This window comes from Loxodonta africana, chromosome 3 (assembly GCF_030014295.1).
Source record: "Loxodonta africana isolate mLoxAfr1 chromosome 3, mLoxAfr1.hap2, whole genome shotgun sequence".
In the NCBI taxonomy this organism is placed as follows: domain Eukaryota; kingdom Metazoa; phylum Chordata; class Mammalia; order Proboscidea; family Elephantidae; genus Loxodonta; species Loxodonta africana.
The window spans coordinates 8,252,878-8,266,927 of NC_087344.1; the positions used below are offsets into that span (position 1 = coordinate 8,252,878).

Consider the following 14,050-nt stretch of genomic DNA (forward strand, 5'->3'; position numbering starts at 1 on the left):
AGGTATAGCTTCCGGTATCACAGCAACACACAAGCCACCACAGTACAACAAACTGACAGGTGGTATCACCTATCAAAGGTGCTTGATATAAGCACTAGGGGGAGGGGAGGATGAGGGGAAAATACTTAAGAAGTTTCCACTGGGGAGTTGATGCCAAAGCTGGGTTTTGAAGGGTGTGTAGGAGTTCAGGGACAGCCAAATATGTAAGGGCTTGGACCAGTGCATTCAAATACCACATGCAGTGTGCACTTGGTGTTGTTTCGGGGGACAAAGTTAGAAATCCAGACGTGTACACCATCCAAGATCTTCACCCTCTTCCCAAAGACAGTAGAGAAACTGGTGCCACATGACTCGTGCTTTTGTTCAAGACATCAGCCTGGCAACGTTGAGGAGGGGACAGGACTGGAGAAGAGATGGAGGCGGGGAGACTGATTAGGGGTATTTACAAAATCCCAAGCCAAAGGACAGCCAGAATGCTCCCTAGAAGTGAGGATGGCAAGACTACTTCTCACGTACTTTGGACATATTTTCAGGAGGGATCAGTCCTGAAGAAAGACATCATGCTTGGTAAACTAGAGAGTCAGTGAGAAAGAGGAAGACCCCCAATGAGATGGATTGACACAGTGGCTGCAACAGTGGGTTCAAACGTAGCAACCATTATGAGGATGATGACGGACTGGGCAACATTTTGTTCTGTTATACATGGGGTCGCTATGAGTGAGAACCAAGTCAACCACACCTGACAACAACAACAACAGATTACGTTATGGACAGTAGCCTGCCATACCAAGGCCCACTGATTTGATCATGTGTAACCACTCCATATCAGCACCCAGACAAGTGTCTCGCCAAAGAATCTAGGAGGCATAGTGTTGGAACGTTGACATCCCAAATCAACCATCACACCCAGGGGTCATGTGTTCAGAGACAAGAGGCTCTGGGGAATGTTGATTCTGCACAGTGGGTAGGAAAAAGGGAAGAGAAGTAGGAAACTGGGAGACCTAGAAGCTGACGGAGGGAGAAGGTCAAGGAGGAGGGGATCGAGGGTCACAGAAATCAAGGCATATGGTGCAGATCAGTGGCCAGTGGAGTTGGCAGTTAGGGGACAGAGCATTGGGGACTTAACAAGAGAAAAAGCAAGCGAGGACACGGAAGTCCAGACTTTACATTGCTCGTTCAAGAAGCAAAGACGGACAGACAGAAGAGAGGCCACTTCCAGAGAGGCCCAGCAGTGAGGGAGGCAGAGTCGAGAGGGTTATTGCTGATAGAGGGGCCTGTGCAGAGGAAGGACCGCCCAAGATGGGATGGGAAGTAGGGAAGGCAAGGCTGGCCTGGAGCAGGGGGAGCGCTCAGCTTCCTCTATGATACCATCTCACATGACGAGATGCTCATTCTGTGTTATCCCGTTAGAGCCGTGGTAGCCCATGTAACCATTTGCCACGTGTGATTACTGAAATTAATTAAAATTAAATAAAATTAGAAGTCTACTTCCGCAGTCACACTACCCCATTTCAAGTGCTCAAAGTGGCCAGTGGCGCCATACTGCACAGCTCAGAAATACAATGTTTCCACCGTCGCAGAAGGTTCTAGAGGATGGTGGGGATTTAGAGCAGGGGTCAGCAAACCATAGCATGGAAAACAGATACGGCCCACTGCCTGTTTTTTTACAACCCACATGCTGTTTTTTGCCGATGTGGCACAACTCAAAATGAGAAGAAACAACTGCAAACATCCATCAATAATTGGAACCTGGAATGTACGAAGTGTGAATCTACGAAAACTGGAAATCATCAAAAATGAAATGGAACATGTAAATATCGATATTCTAGGCATTAGTGAGCTGAAATGGACTGGTAGTGGCCATTTTGAATCGGACAATCATATAGCCTACTCTGCCAGGAACGACAACTTTAAGAGGAATGGTGTTGCATTCATCGCCAAAAAGAACATTTTAATACCTATCTTGAAGTACAACGCTGTCAGTGATAGAATAATAGCCATGTGCCTACAAGGAAAACCAGTTAATATGACTATTATTCAGATTTACGCACCAACCACTAGGGCCAAAGATGAAGAAATAGAAGATTTTTATCAGCTGCTGCAGTCTGAAATTGATCGAACATGCAATCAAGATGCATTGATAATTACTGGCGATTGGAACGCGAAAGTTGGAAACGAAGAAGGATCAGTAGTTGGAAAATATGGCTTTGGTGACAGAAACAATGCCGGAGATCGAATGATAGAATTTTGCAAGACCAACGACTTCTTCATTGCAAATATCTTCTTTCACCAACATAAACAGCGACTATACACGTGGACCTCGCCAGATGGGACGCACAGGAATCAATTGACTACATCTGTGGAAAGAAACAATGGAAAAGCTCAATATCATCAGTCAGAACAAGGCCAGGCGCCAACTGTGGAACAGACCATCAATTGCTCATATGCAAGTTCAAGCTGAAACTGAAGACAATCAGAGCAAGTCCATGAGAGACAAAATATGACCTTGCGTATATCCCACCTGAATTTAGAGACCATCTCAAGAACAGATTTGACTTACTGAACACTAATAACTAAAGACCAGATGAGTTGTGGACTGACATCAAGGACATCATCTATGAAGAAAGCAAGAGGTCATTGAAAAGACAGGAAAGAAAGAAAAGACCAAGATGGATGTCAGAGGAGACTCTGAAACTTGCTCTCAAATGTGGAGCAGCTAAAGCAAAAGAAAGAAAGCGATGAAGTAAAAGAACTGAACAGAAGATTTCAAAGGACAGCTTGAGAAGACAAAGTATCATAATGACACGTGGAAAGAGCTGGAGATAGAAAACCAAAAGGGAAGAACACACTCGGCATTTCTCAAGCTGAAAGAACTGAAGAAAAAATTCAAGCTTCGAGTTGCAGTAGTGAAGGAGTCTATGGGGGAAAATATTAAATGACGCAAGAAGCATGAAAAGAAGATGGAAAGAATACACAGAGTCATTATACCAAAAAGAATTAGTCGATGTTCCGCCATTTCAAGAGGTAGCATATGTTCAGGAACCGATGGTACTGAAGGAAGAAGTCCAAGATGCTTTGAAGGCATTGGCGAAAAACAAGGCTGCAGGAACTGATGGAATATCAATTGAGATGTTTCAACAAACAGATGCAGCGCTGGAGGTGCTCACTCGTCTATGCCAAGAAATATGGAAGACAGCTTCCTGGCCAACTGACTGGAAGAGATCCATAATTATGCCTATTCCCAAGAAAGGTGATCCAACCTAATTCAGAAATTATCGAACAAAATCATTAATATCACACTCAAGCAAAACTTCGCTGAAAATCGTTCAAAAGCGGCTGCAGCAGTATATCTACAAGGAAATAGCAGAAATTCAGGCTGGTTTCACAAAAGGACGTGGAACCAGGGATATCCATGCTGCTGTCACGTGGATCCTGGCTGAAAGAAGAGAATACTAGAAGGATGTTTACCTGTGTTTTATTGACTATGCAAAGGCATTTGACTGTGGGGATCATAACAAATCACGGATAACATTGTGAAGAATGGGCATTCCAGAACACTTAATTATGCTCATGAGGAACTGTACATAGATCAAGAGGCAGTTATTCAGATAGAACAAGGGGATACTGAGCGGTTTAAAGTCAGGAAAGGTGTGCTTCAGGGTTGTATTCTTTCACTATACCTATTCAATCTGTATGCTGAGGAAATAATCCAAGAATCTGGGCCATATGAAGAAGAACAGGGCATCAGGATTTGAGGAAGACTCATTAACAACCTGTGTTATGCAGATGACACAACCTTGCTTGCTGAAAGTGAAGAGGACTTGAAGCACTTACTAATGAGGATCAAAGACCACAGCCTTCAGTATGGATTGCACCTCAGCATGAAGAAAACAAAAATCCTCACAACTGGGCTGATAAGCACCATCATGGTAAATGGAGAAAAGATTGAAGTTGTGAAGAATTTCATTTTACTTGGACCCGCAATCAACAGCCATGGAAGCAGCAGTCAAGAAATCAAAAGACACATTGCATTGGGCAAATCTGCTGCAAAGGACCTCTTTCAAGTGTTGAAAAGCAAAGATGTCACCTTGAAGAATAAGCTGCGCCTAACCCAAGCTGTTGTATTTTCAGCCACATCATATGCATGTGAAAGCTGGACAGTGAATAAGGAACACCGAAGAAAAGTTGACGTCTTTGAATTGTAGTGTTGGCGAAGAATATTGACTATACCATGGACTGCCAAAAGAATGAATAAATCTGTCTTGGAAGAAGCACAACCAGAATGCTCCTTAGAAGCAAGGGTGGCGAGACTGTGTCTTACATACTTTGGACTTGTTGTCAGGAGGATCAGACCCTGGAGAAGGATATTGTGCTTGTCAAAGTACAGGGTCAGCGTAAAAAGAGGAAGACCCTCAACTAGGTGGATTGACACGGTGGCTGCAACAGTGGGCTCAAGCATAACAAGGACTGTAAGGATGGCGCAGGACCGGGCAGCGTTTCGTTCTGTTGTGCATAGGGTCGCTATGAGTCGGAACCAACTCGACAGCACCTAACAACAACAACATGCTATTTTTACAATTTTCTGTGTTTGGGGGAAATAAATAAAAAGAATCGCATTTTGTGACATGTGAAAATGATATGAAATTTACATTTCCCTGTCCACAGCTAAAGTTTTATTGGCGTGGAGCCACACCCCTGCATGCATACCATATCCTTACCCAAATAACACATGCGTTACATGTTTTTGCCAATCTCACAACCCCCCCCCACACCCGCACATTGTTTTCGTAAGCGCACCATGCCAATTCCTGTGTATTTTTAGTGTGGGCATATTATTTACATGGAAACATTTGTGAAAAAATACAGTATATCATGCATAGCTGTAGCTGTGCTACGTCAACAGAGCTGAAGAGTTAAAGTGTGTATGGCCCCTAAGGTATTTACTATCTGGTCTTTTACAGAAAAAGTTTGCTGACTCCTGGCTTAGAACATAACAAGAGAGTCTTACCACTCCCATTCAGTTTAGGACTGGAGATCCTAACCAGTGCAGTAAGACATGAAAAAGAGAAATCAAGTGTGCAAGATGATAGGAAAAAAGGCAACATTCGTGAAATCCAAGAGTACCAACTAGTAGAACTAATAACTGGACGTGGCAAGATGACCAAATATAACACGTTAAAAACGTGAAGAGGTTTCTTATAAGCCAGTAGTGACCAATTAGAAAGGACAATTGTGAAAAATACCGTTCACAATTACAAAAACTTAAAAACGCATGGCAATGGACCAAGTAATTCACTTCTGAAAAACACTGTAAAGCTTTTCCGAAGGGGGAGGGGAGGGAGGAAACCTGAATAATGATGGCCTGTTTGGAAAAGTTTCCTACATTAAGAAACAAATTGCTTCTTTCTCATATACACATTCTTGGTCTGAAATCATTTGCTTTAATGGGACGAAATCTGTGTAAACGACTGAAGTTTATCTTGAACAAGAAAAGCTCTCATTTCATGAATGTCTGGTATAATTCTACATTTGATGTGGTAACACTTTAAAAGTCATGTTATTTCAAGAAGTCACCCTGTCTTAGTTATCTGGTGCTGCTGGACAGAAATACCACAAGTGGCATTAACAAACAAATTTATTTATTCACATTTTAGGAGGCTAGAAGTCTGAATGCAGGTTGCTGGCTCTAGGGGAGGGCTTGCTGTCTCTATTGGTTCTGGGGGAAGGTCCTTGTCTCCTCAGTTTCTGTTTCTTGACTCCTTGATGATCTTCATGTGGCATGGTATCTATCTTCCCCTGTCTCTGCTTCCTCTCTTTCTTGTTTAATCTCTTTTATATTTTGAAAGAGATCAACTCAGGGCACACCCTACCCTAATATTATGTCATTAACATAGCAAAGAAAAACTGTTCTGGAATGGGATTATGGCCACTGGTATCGGGGTTAGGATTTACAACACGAATTTTGGGGGGCACAATTCGATCCATAACACATGCTCAGATGTGTGTGTGTGTGTATCAATTATCGCATCAACTGGTCTTCCTTGTAGGCGTATGGATGTTATCCTATCACTGACAGCATTGTACTTCAGGATAGATCTTGAAATGTTCTTTTTAACGATGAACGCTACACCATTCCTCTTCAAGTTGTCATTCCCGGCATAGTAGACCATATGATTGTCTGATTCAAAATGGCCAACATCAGTCCGTTTCCACTCACTAATGCCTAGGATATCGATCTTTATGGGTTCCATTTCATTTTTGATGGCTTCTGTTAAATGCTATGGCTGCCAACCAAAAGGTTGGCAGTTCAAATCCGCCAGGCGCTCCTTGGAAACTCTATGGGGCAGTTCTACTCTGTCCTCTAGGGTCGCTATGAGTCGGAATCTACTCGATGGCAGTGGTTTTTTTTTTTTGGTCTGTTTTTCCTAGGTTCATACTTGGTACGTTCCATGTTCTGATCATTAATGGATGTTTGCAGCTCTTTCTTCTCATTTTGCGTCATGCCACATCAGCAAATGAAGATCCTGAAAACCTGACTCCATCCACGGCATTAAGGTCAACTCTACTTTGAGGAGGCAGCTCTTCTGCTACCTGAGGGACTCATCTTGCAGCATTGTATCAGCGTTCCACTGCTATTCATATGATTTTCACTGGCCAGGGTTTTCAGGAGTAGAACACCAGGTCCTTCTTCCTAGTCTGTCTTAGTGTGGAACACTAGTGACCAAAGACGAGATGAGTTGTGGGATGATACCAGCGACGTCGTGAAGAAAGCAAAAGATCATTTAAAAGACAGGAAGGTAGGAAAAGACCAAAATGGATGTCAGGAGAGACTCTGGAACTTGCTCTTGAAAGTAGAGCAGCTAAAGTGAATGGAAGAAATGATGACAAAAGAGCTGAACAGAAGATTTCAAAGGGCAGCTCAAGAAGGCAAAGTAAAATGTTACAATGAAATGTACAAAGACCTGGAGTTAGAAAACCAAAAGGGAAGAACACACTCAGCATCTCTCAAGCTGAAAGAACTGAAGAAGAAATTCAAGCCGTGAGTTGTAATTTTGAAGGACTTTATGGGCAAAATATTGAATAACACAGGAAACATCAAAACGAAATGGAAGGAATACACAGAGTCACTATACCAGAAATAAATGGTTGATGTTCAACCATCTCAGGAGGTGGCATATGATCAAGAACCGATGGTACTGAAGGAAGACGTCCAAGCCGCACTGGAGGCACTGGTGAAAAACGAGGCTCAGGAATTGACAGAATACCAATTGAGATGTTCCAACTGCTGCAGTGCTGGAAGTGTTCACTTGCCTATGCCAAGAAACTTGAAACCAGGCCAACCAGCTGGAAGAGATCCATATTTGAGCCCATTCCAAAGAAACGTGATCCAACAGAATGTGGAAATTATCGAACAGTATCATTAATATCACATGCAAGTAAAATTTTGCGGAAGATCATCCAAAAGTGCCTTCAGCAGTACATCAACGGGGAACTGCCAGGAATTCAGGCCAGATTCAGAAAAGGCCGTGGAATCAGGGATATCACTGCTGATGTCAGATGGATCCTGGCTGAAATCAGAGAATACCAGAAAGATGTTTACCTGTGTTTTATTAACTATCCAAAGGCATCCGACTGTGTGGATCATAACGAATTATGGGTAACATTGTGAAGAATGGGAATTCCAGAACGCTTAATTGTACTCATGAGGAACCTGTACATAGACGAAGAGGCAGTTGTTCAAACAGAACAAGGGGATACTGCTTGGTTTAAAATCAGGAAAGGTGTGCATCAGGGTTGTACCCTTTCACCGTACCTATCCAATTTGTATGCTGAGCAAATAATCCAAGAAGCTGGACTATATGAAGAAGAACAGGGCATCAGGACTGGAGGAAGACTCGTTAACAACCTGCCGTATGCAGATAACACAACCTTGCTTGCCGAAAGTGAAGAGGACTTGAAGCACTTACTGATGAAGATCAAAGACCACAGCCTTCCGTATGGATTACACCTCAACGTAAAGAAAACAAAAATTCTCACAACTGGACCAAAAAGCAACATCATGGTAAATGGAGAAAAGATTGAAGTTGTCAAGGATTTCATTTTACCTAGATCCACAATCAATGCCCATGGAAGCAGCTGTCAAGAAATCAAATGACACATTGCACTGGGCAAATCTGCTGCAAAAGCCCTCTTTAATGTGTTCAAAAGCCTTGTTTCAATTGCCTCATATGCCTGTGAAAGCTGGACAATGAATAAGAAAGACCGAAGGAGAATTGATTCCTTTGAATTATGGTGTTGGCGAACACTATTGACTATATACCATGAACTGCCGGAAAGAACCAGCCTGTCTTGGAAGAAATACAGCCAGAGTGTCCTTGGAAGCAAGGATGACTGTATGTACATAGGGTCGGTATGAGTCAGAACACCCTCGATGGCATCCAACAACAAACAACATGTTCCTAGTTAAAAAGGAATTTTGTTTGAATGGAACATGTTTAGAATGTCTTCCCTGTCTCTTTTCTTTACTTGTGTGAAATTGTCCCAATTTAACTCTTTGATTGTTTCTTTCAGAGCACGAGTTTTTTTCACTACAGATAATTTTGGCAGTAGTCTCCTTCCGTTTACTGTACCTACATCAATGCAGGTAGTTATTTTACTTAATCTGAAGGATGGCAAATATACGTAATACTGAGTGGTAGATATAGCCTGGAAATATCAGCCTAATCTGTTTTTGTTAGAAATCTAGGGATTTGTTTTTAAATGTATCTCTTAAAGATGTTTAAAACAATTTTTAAGCCAAAAGAAATGTGTTAGTTGCCTGTTGTTGTTAGATGCCAGTGAGGCGTTTCTGACCCATAGCGACCCCACGCACAACAGAACAGAACACTGCCTGGTCCTGCTCCATCCGCACAATCCTTGCTATGCTTGAGCCCATTGCTGCAGCCACTGTGTTAATCCATCTCGTCAAGGGTCTTCCTCTTTTTCACTGACCCTCTAATTTACCAAGCATGATGTCCTTCTCCAGGGACTGGTCCCTCATGATAACAGGTCCAAATATGTGAGATGACGTCTTGCTATCCTCGCATTGTGGCTGTACTTCTCCTTAGACAGACTTGTTCATTCATCTGGCAGCCCATGGTATATTAAACATGCTTCACCAACACCATAATTCAAAGGCATCCATTCTTCTTTGGTTTTCCTTATTCATTGTCCATCGCAGGCATAGGAGATGATTGGAAACACCATGGCTTGGGTCAGATGCACCTTAGTCCTCAAGGGGACATCTTTGCTTTTTAATACTTTACACAAATACCACAAGTGGGTGGCTTTAAAAAACAGAAATTTGTTGTCTCGAAGTTCAGGAGACTAGAAGTCCGAATCCAGGAATTCACGACTTGGCTCTGGGGGGAGATCCTTCCTTGTCCGTTTCAGCCTCTAGCAGCTGCCTTGTATCGCTGCGTCCATTTTGCATTGGTTAAGCGCTCAGCTGCTAACCAAAAGGTTCATGATTCATAGCCACCAGCGGCCCCGCAGGAGAAAGACCTGGCAGTCTGCTTGGATAATGATTACAGCCACGAAAACCCTACGGGGCCAGTTCTACTCTGTCATGTGTGTTGGCATGAGTGAAAAATTGGCTTGACAGTACCTCACAACAACACATGACTTGCAAGTGATTTGATTAGAACCCACCCTACTTGAATATGACCTCATGAACATGACAAAGATTTCCAGTGTAACGTAATATTGAAGTATTTTACTTATTTAGTATATTAATTTAATATAATAAATGTATTAAATAAGATTATATTTCCAAACAGGATCATGTTTACAGGTATAGGGCCCCAGATTTCAACACATACTTTAAACCCGTTACCATCGAGGCAGTTCCAACTCATAGTGACCCTGTAGGACAGGACAGAACTGCCCCATGGGGCTTCCAAGGCTGTAATCTTTACTGAACCAAAAGGTGGTACAGTGGTTAAAGTACTCAGCTGATAACCAAAAGGTCAGCAGTTCGAACCCACCAGCTGCTCTGCGCTAGAAAGATGTCACTGTCTGCTTCCACAAAGATCTGCAGCCTTGGAAAGCCTGTGGGGCAGTGACCTACAGGGTCACTATGAGTCGGGACAGCAGTGGGTTTGGCTTTGCTTTAGAATCTTTGCAGAAGCACACTGCCACACCTTTCTCCCGTGAAGTGGCTGGTGGAGTCGAACCACCCACTTTTCAATGAGCAGTTGAGCACTTAACCACTGCGCCACCAGGGCTCCTTACACATACTCTGGGAGGCAGGGGCACCATTCACGCCATAACAACAAGGGCTGAATTTATTCTACTCCTCCTACCAAGATAAGCATTTTCTTTCTGAAAAAGGAAAGTTTTTGCAAATGCCTCTTTCATTGGTCCTGGGTTTAGAGCCAGAGACTGACTAGATGGTGCCCTACTTTCCAGGAAATCATTTCAGGGCCCCTGTGAATTACCCTAGACCCCCACAGGAATTCCTTCCCCTCTGAGTAACTCTGTTGAGAAACTCCCCCACCCGCGCCTGTGCTAACGAAGGGCTTCCGGCCCCTGAAGGACCAGCGTTTCTCTTAGAGCCACCCGTCCAACTTTGTCGGCAACACTCATCACTTGTCCTTTGCACTTGAGGCTTTGCCCTCAGAGAGGCTTTGACAAGGGGGGGGGCGGTGAGTGACTTTGGGTCCCTGTGAGCACCAGAGACCCATATCAGCACTCCAGTTTCATTTCTGAAAAAAATAGCTGGCCCTAATACCTCGTTCCCGGTATCTTAAAAAAAAAAAATCACCATCGAGTCAGTTCCAGCCCATCGCGACTGTCTTAATTATCCAGCGCTGCTCTAACAGAGGGGCCCTGGTGGCACAGTGGTGAAGAGCTCAGGTGCTAACCAAAAGATGGGCAGTTCAAGCCCACCAGCCACTCCTCGGAAACCCTGTGGGGTAGTTCTGTTCTGTCCTGTAGGGTCACTATGAGTTGGAATCGACAATGGGCTTGTTTGGTTTTGGCTCTAACAGAAATACCACAAGTCGGTGGCTTTAACAAACAAAATTGATTTCCTCACAGTTTGGGAGGCTAGAAGTCCAAATTCAGGGCTCTGGCTCTAGGGAAAGGCTTTCTCTCTCTGTCGGCGCTGGGGGAAGGTCCTTGTCTCTTCAGGTTCTGTTTCTTGGTTCCTTGGAGATCTCCCTGTAGTTTGGCATCTATCTTCTCCCATCTCTGCTTAATCTCCTTTTACATCTTGTGGGAAACCCTAGTGGCATAGTGAGTAAGTGCTACAGCTGCTAACCAGTTTGAATCCAGTAGGCGCTCCTTGGAAACTATGGGGCAGTTCCACTCTGTCTTTTAGGGCCTCTGTGAGTTGGAATTGACTCAACGACAATGTGTTTGGTTTTTACATCTTGTAAGAGATTGACTCAAAGCATATCCTCTACTAACCAGGTGTCATTAATGTAACAGAAAACCCATTCCCACATGTGATTATGACTGCAGGCATGAGGTTAGGATTTACAACACATATTTTGGGGGGACACAATTCAATCTGTAATTAAGGCCCTGTGGAAACCCTCTGGTGTAGTGGTTAGGAGCTACGTCTGCTAACCAAGAGGTCAGCAGTTCGAATCCACCAGGCCCTCTTTCGAAACTCTGGGGCAGTTCTACTGTGGGCTATAGGAAAACTGTGAGTTGAAATTGACTCAACAGCAGTGGGTTTGGTTTGGTTTTGGTTTTATAGGACAGGGTAGAGCTGTCTCATAGGGTTTCCAAGGTTGGGCTTCCAGTCTTTACAGAAACAGGTTGCCACATCTTTTTCCTATGGAGTGGCTGGTGGGTTTGAATCACCAACCTTTGGGTTAGCAGCCAAGTACTTTAACCACTGTGCCACCAGGCTTCCGCTCCCAGTATCTAGGAAGCCACCAAATCCCACTGGTATAAACAATTCCTGGGTGTGTGCCTAGAAGTATTGCTTTCTGAAGTAATTTTGGAAAAGACATGGTTGTTGATATCATACGTATCGTTATTTTCAGGTTGGCGTGCCAGCAGTAACGTCAGCACATTTTGCTGGTCCAGTATTGCTGTTCGTAATAAACCAAAAAGTCTATGTTTATGATTATCGGGCCAATTCCTGGAACGCAGCTGTAGGTACATGTATTTTGTCTTGTTGATTTTGTTTGAATTTAGCTGGCCTCAGAGAAGGACAAAATACCAATTTTGGAAGTACAAATAATGCTCCTACTTGAACGTCAGCACCCGGATGCCTCCAGCTCTACTGGGTTGCCAATATTCAGGTCCAAATAAAAACTGGCCTGGGCTTGCGTCCCGTGGGTGGGGACCTAGTGTTTCAGTCAGGGACTGTGGTCGTGAGCCACAGAGACCCACCTTGACTGAGTGAGTGAGCAAGGAGCATCGGCACGGCTTGTCAGTGGATTGCATATGGCGGCTGGGGGGATCAGACAGGGGTCAGCAATGATTTCTAGGCGTCTAGCAGCCAGGCTGGGTGGTGGGACTCTTCAGGCCTACATACATTAAGGACAGGTAGGCGCAGACAGAGGCTGTGGTGGTGCTGTGTTGGAATTCTCACCTTCCACGTGGGAAACCCGGGTTGAATTCCCAGCCGGTGCACCTCACGCGCAGCCGCCACCCGTCTGTCCGTGGAGCTTGTGTGTTGCTGTGATGCTGAACCGGTTTCAGCAGAGCTTCCAGACTAAGATGGACTAGGAAGAAAGGCCTGGCGACTGACTTCTGAAAATCAGCCAATGAAAACTCTGTGTCCTCCTTTGGCTTGAGACCAGAAGAACTGGATGGTGCCTGGCTACCGTTACTGAATGTTTTGATCAAAGCTTCTGTAGAAGAATCCTGATAGGGGGGAGGGGAGGGAGGAGATGCGGAACAGAATTTCAAATTCTCATGGACTCTAGACTTTCTGGAGCCACAGAGGGTGGATGAATCCCCAAAACTATGGCCCTGAGATAATCTTTAAACCTTAGACCAAAAATATCCCCTGATGTCTTAAAACCAAACAACAGTTTAGCTTAACTAGTAAAGAATACCTGCCTTGAGTGGTGTGCTCTGTTAAGATCCATCTCTATGGGGTCAGATTGACAACAGCAACTGGAAAAGTTAGATAAGAAGATTAGGTGCCAGTGAGTTTATGTGAATGGGGGAGGAACAATTCAGAAAAGGAGGGTGAGAATGGATGCCTAGCTCCAAGAATGTAATTAACGTCACTGAATTGTCCACGGAGGAATTGTTGAATTGGTATATATTCTGCTGTGTACATTCTCAGCAACAAAAAAATATAATAAATTATAACAAAAAAAAAGAAAATAGGAAAGAAAGCCCTATGGAGCACAATGGTCTGATCTACAACTGGTTACGGGGATGGTGCAGGACTGGACAGTATTTCATTATGTTGTAAAGTTCTGATATATGCCACATCATGGATGAACCTTGCAAAGATTATGCCAAGTGGAATAAGCCAGACAAAAAAGGACAAGTGTCGTCTGACCCCACTGACATGAAAAACGTAGACTAAGCTGAGTCCCGGAGACAGAAATTAGACTGGAGGTTAGCAGGGCCTGGGGGGAGGGGGAAGTGGGGAGTTACTGTTTGAGATAATGAAAAAAGAGCTAGAAATAGAGGTGATGGTTACAAGACATGCTGAATGGACTTGACGACACTGGGTCGTACACTGAGAGATGGTTAAAATGGTAAATTTTATGTTGTGTGTATTTACGATGATTAAAAAAAAAAAAAAAGACAAATAGGGGGAAAAGCATCAATGAGAAAGTGTGGCCAGATGACTTCCTGTGAGACTGGACCTCAGGATGTTTTAGAATAAAAAAAAGAATCGCAGTAACCCAACCAAGGGAAGAGACGTTTTCCCGCTTTGATGGGTCTAGAAGAGTTTCCTCTAAACCAGGGGTGATTCTGCCCCTCAGGGGACACTGGGCCAAGTCTGGAGACTTCTGTGGTTGTCGCAACTGGGGAGGGGGTGCTATGGCATGGAGTGGGTGGAAGCCAGGGTTGCTGCTCAGCA

At 43.9% G+C, this 14,050-nt stretch overlaps 1 protein-coding gene across 1 annotated transcript in view; it reads left to right on the forward strand.

Annotated features, from left to right (window-relative positions):
* The first annotated feature begins 8,433 nt into the window (after positions 1–8,433).
* The window catches only part of CATSPERD (cation channel sperm associated auxiliary subunit delta), a 73,582-nt gene continuing 67,965 nt past the window's right edge, over positions 8,434–14,050 (forward strand). Inside the window, exons 1-2 of the mRNA XM_064279818.1 lie at positions 8,434–8,644; positions 12,039–12,153. Of these exons, the coding sequence (XP_064135888.1) occupies positions 8,492–8,644; positions 12,039–12,153 (268 nt within the window). The 5' untranslated portion in view covers positions 8,434–8,491. The remainder of the gene's footprint in view (positions 8,645–12,038; positions 12,154–14,050) is intronic.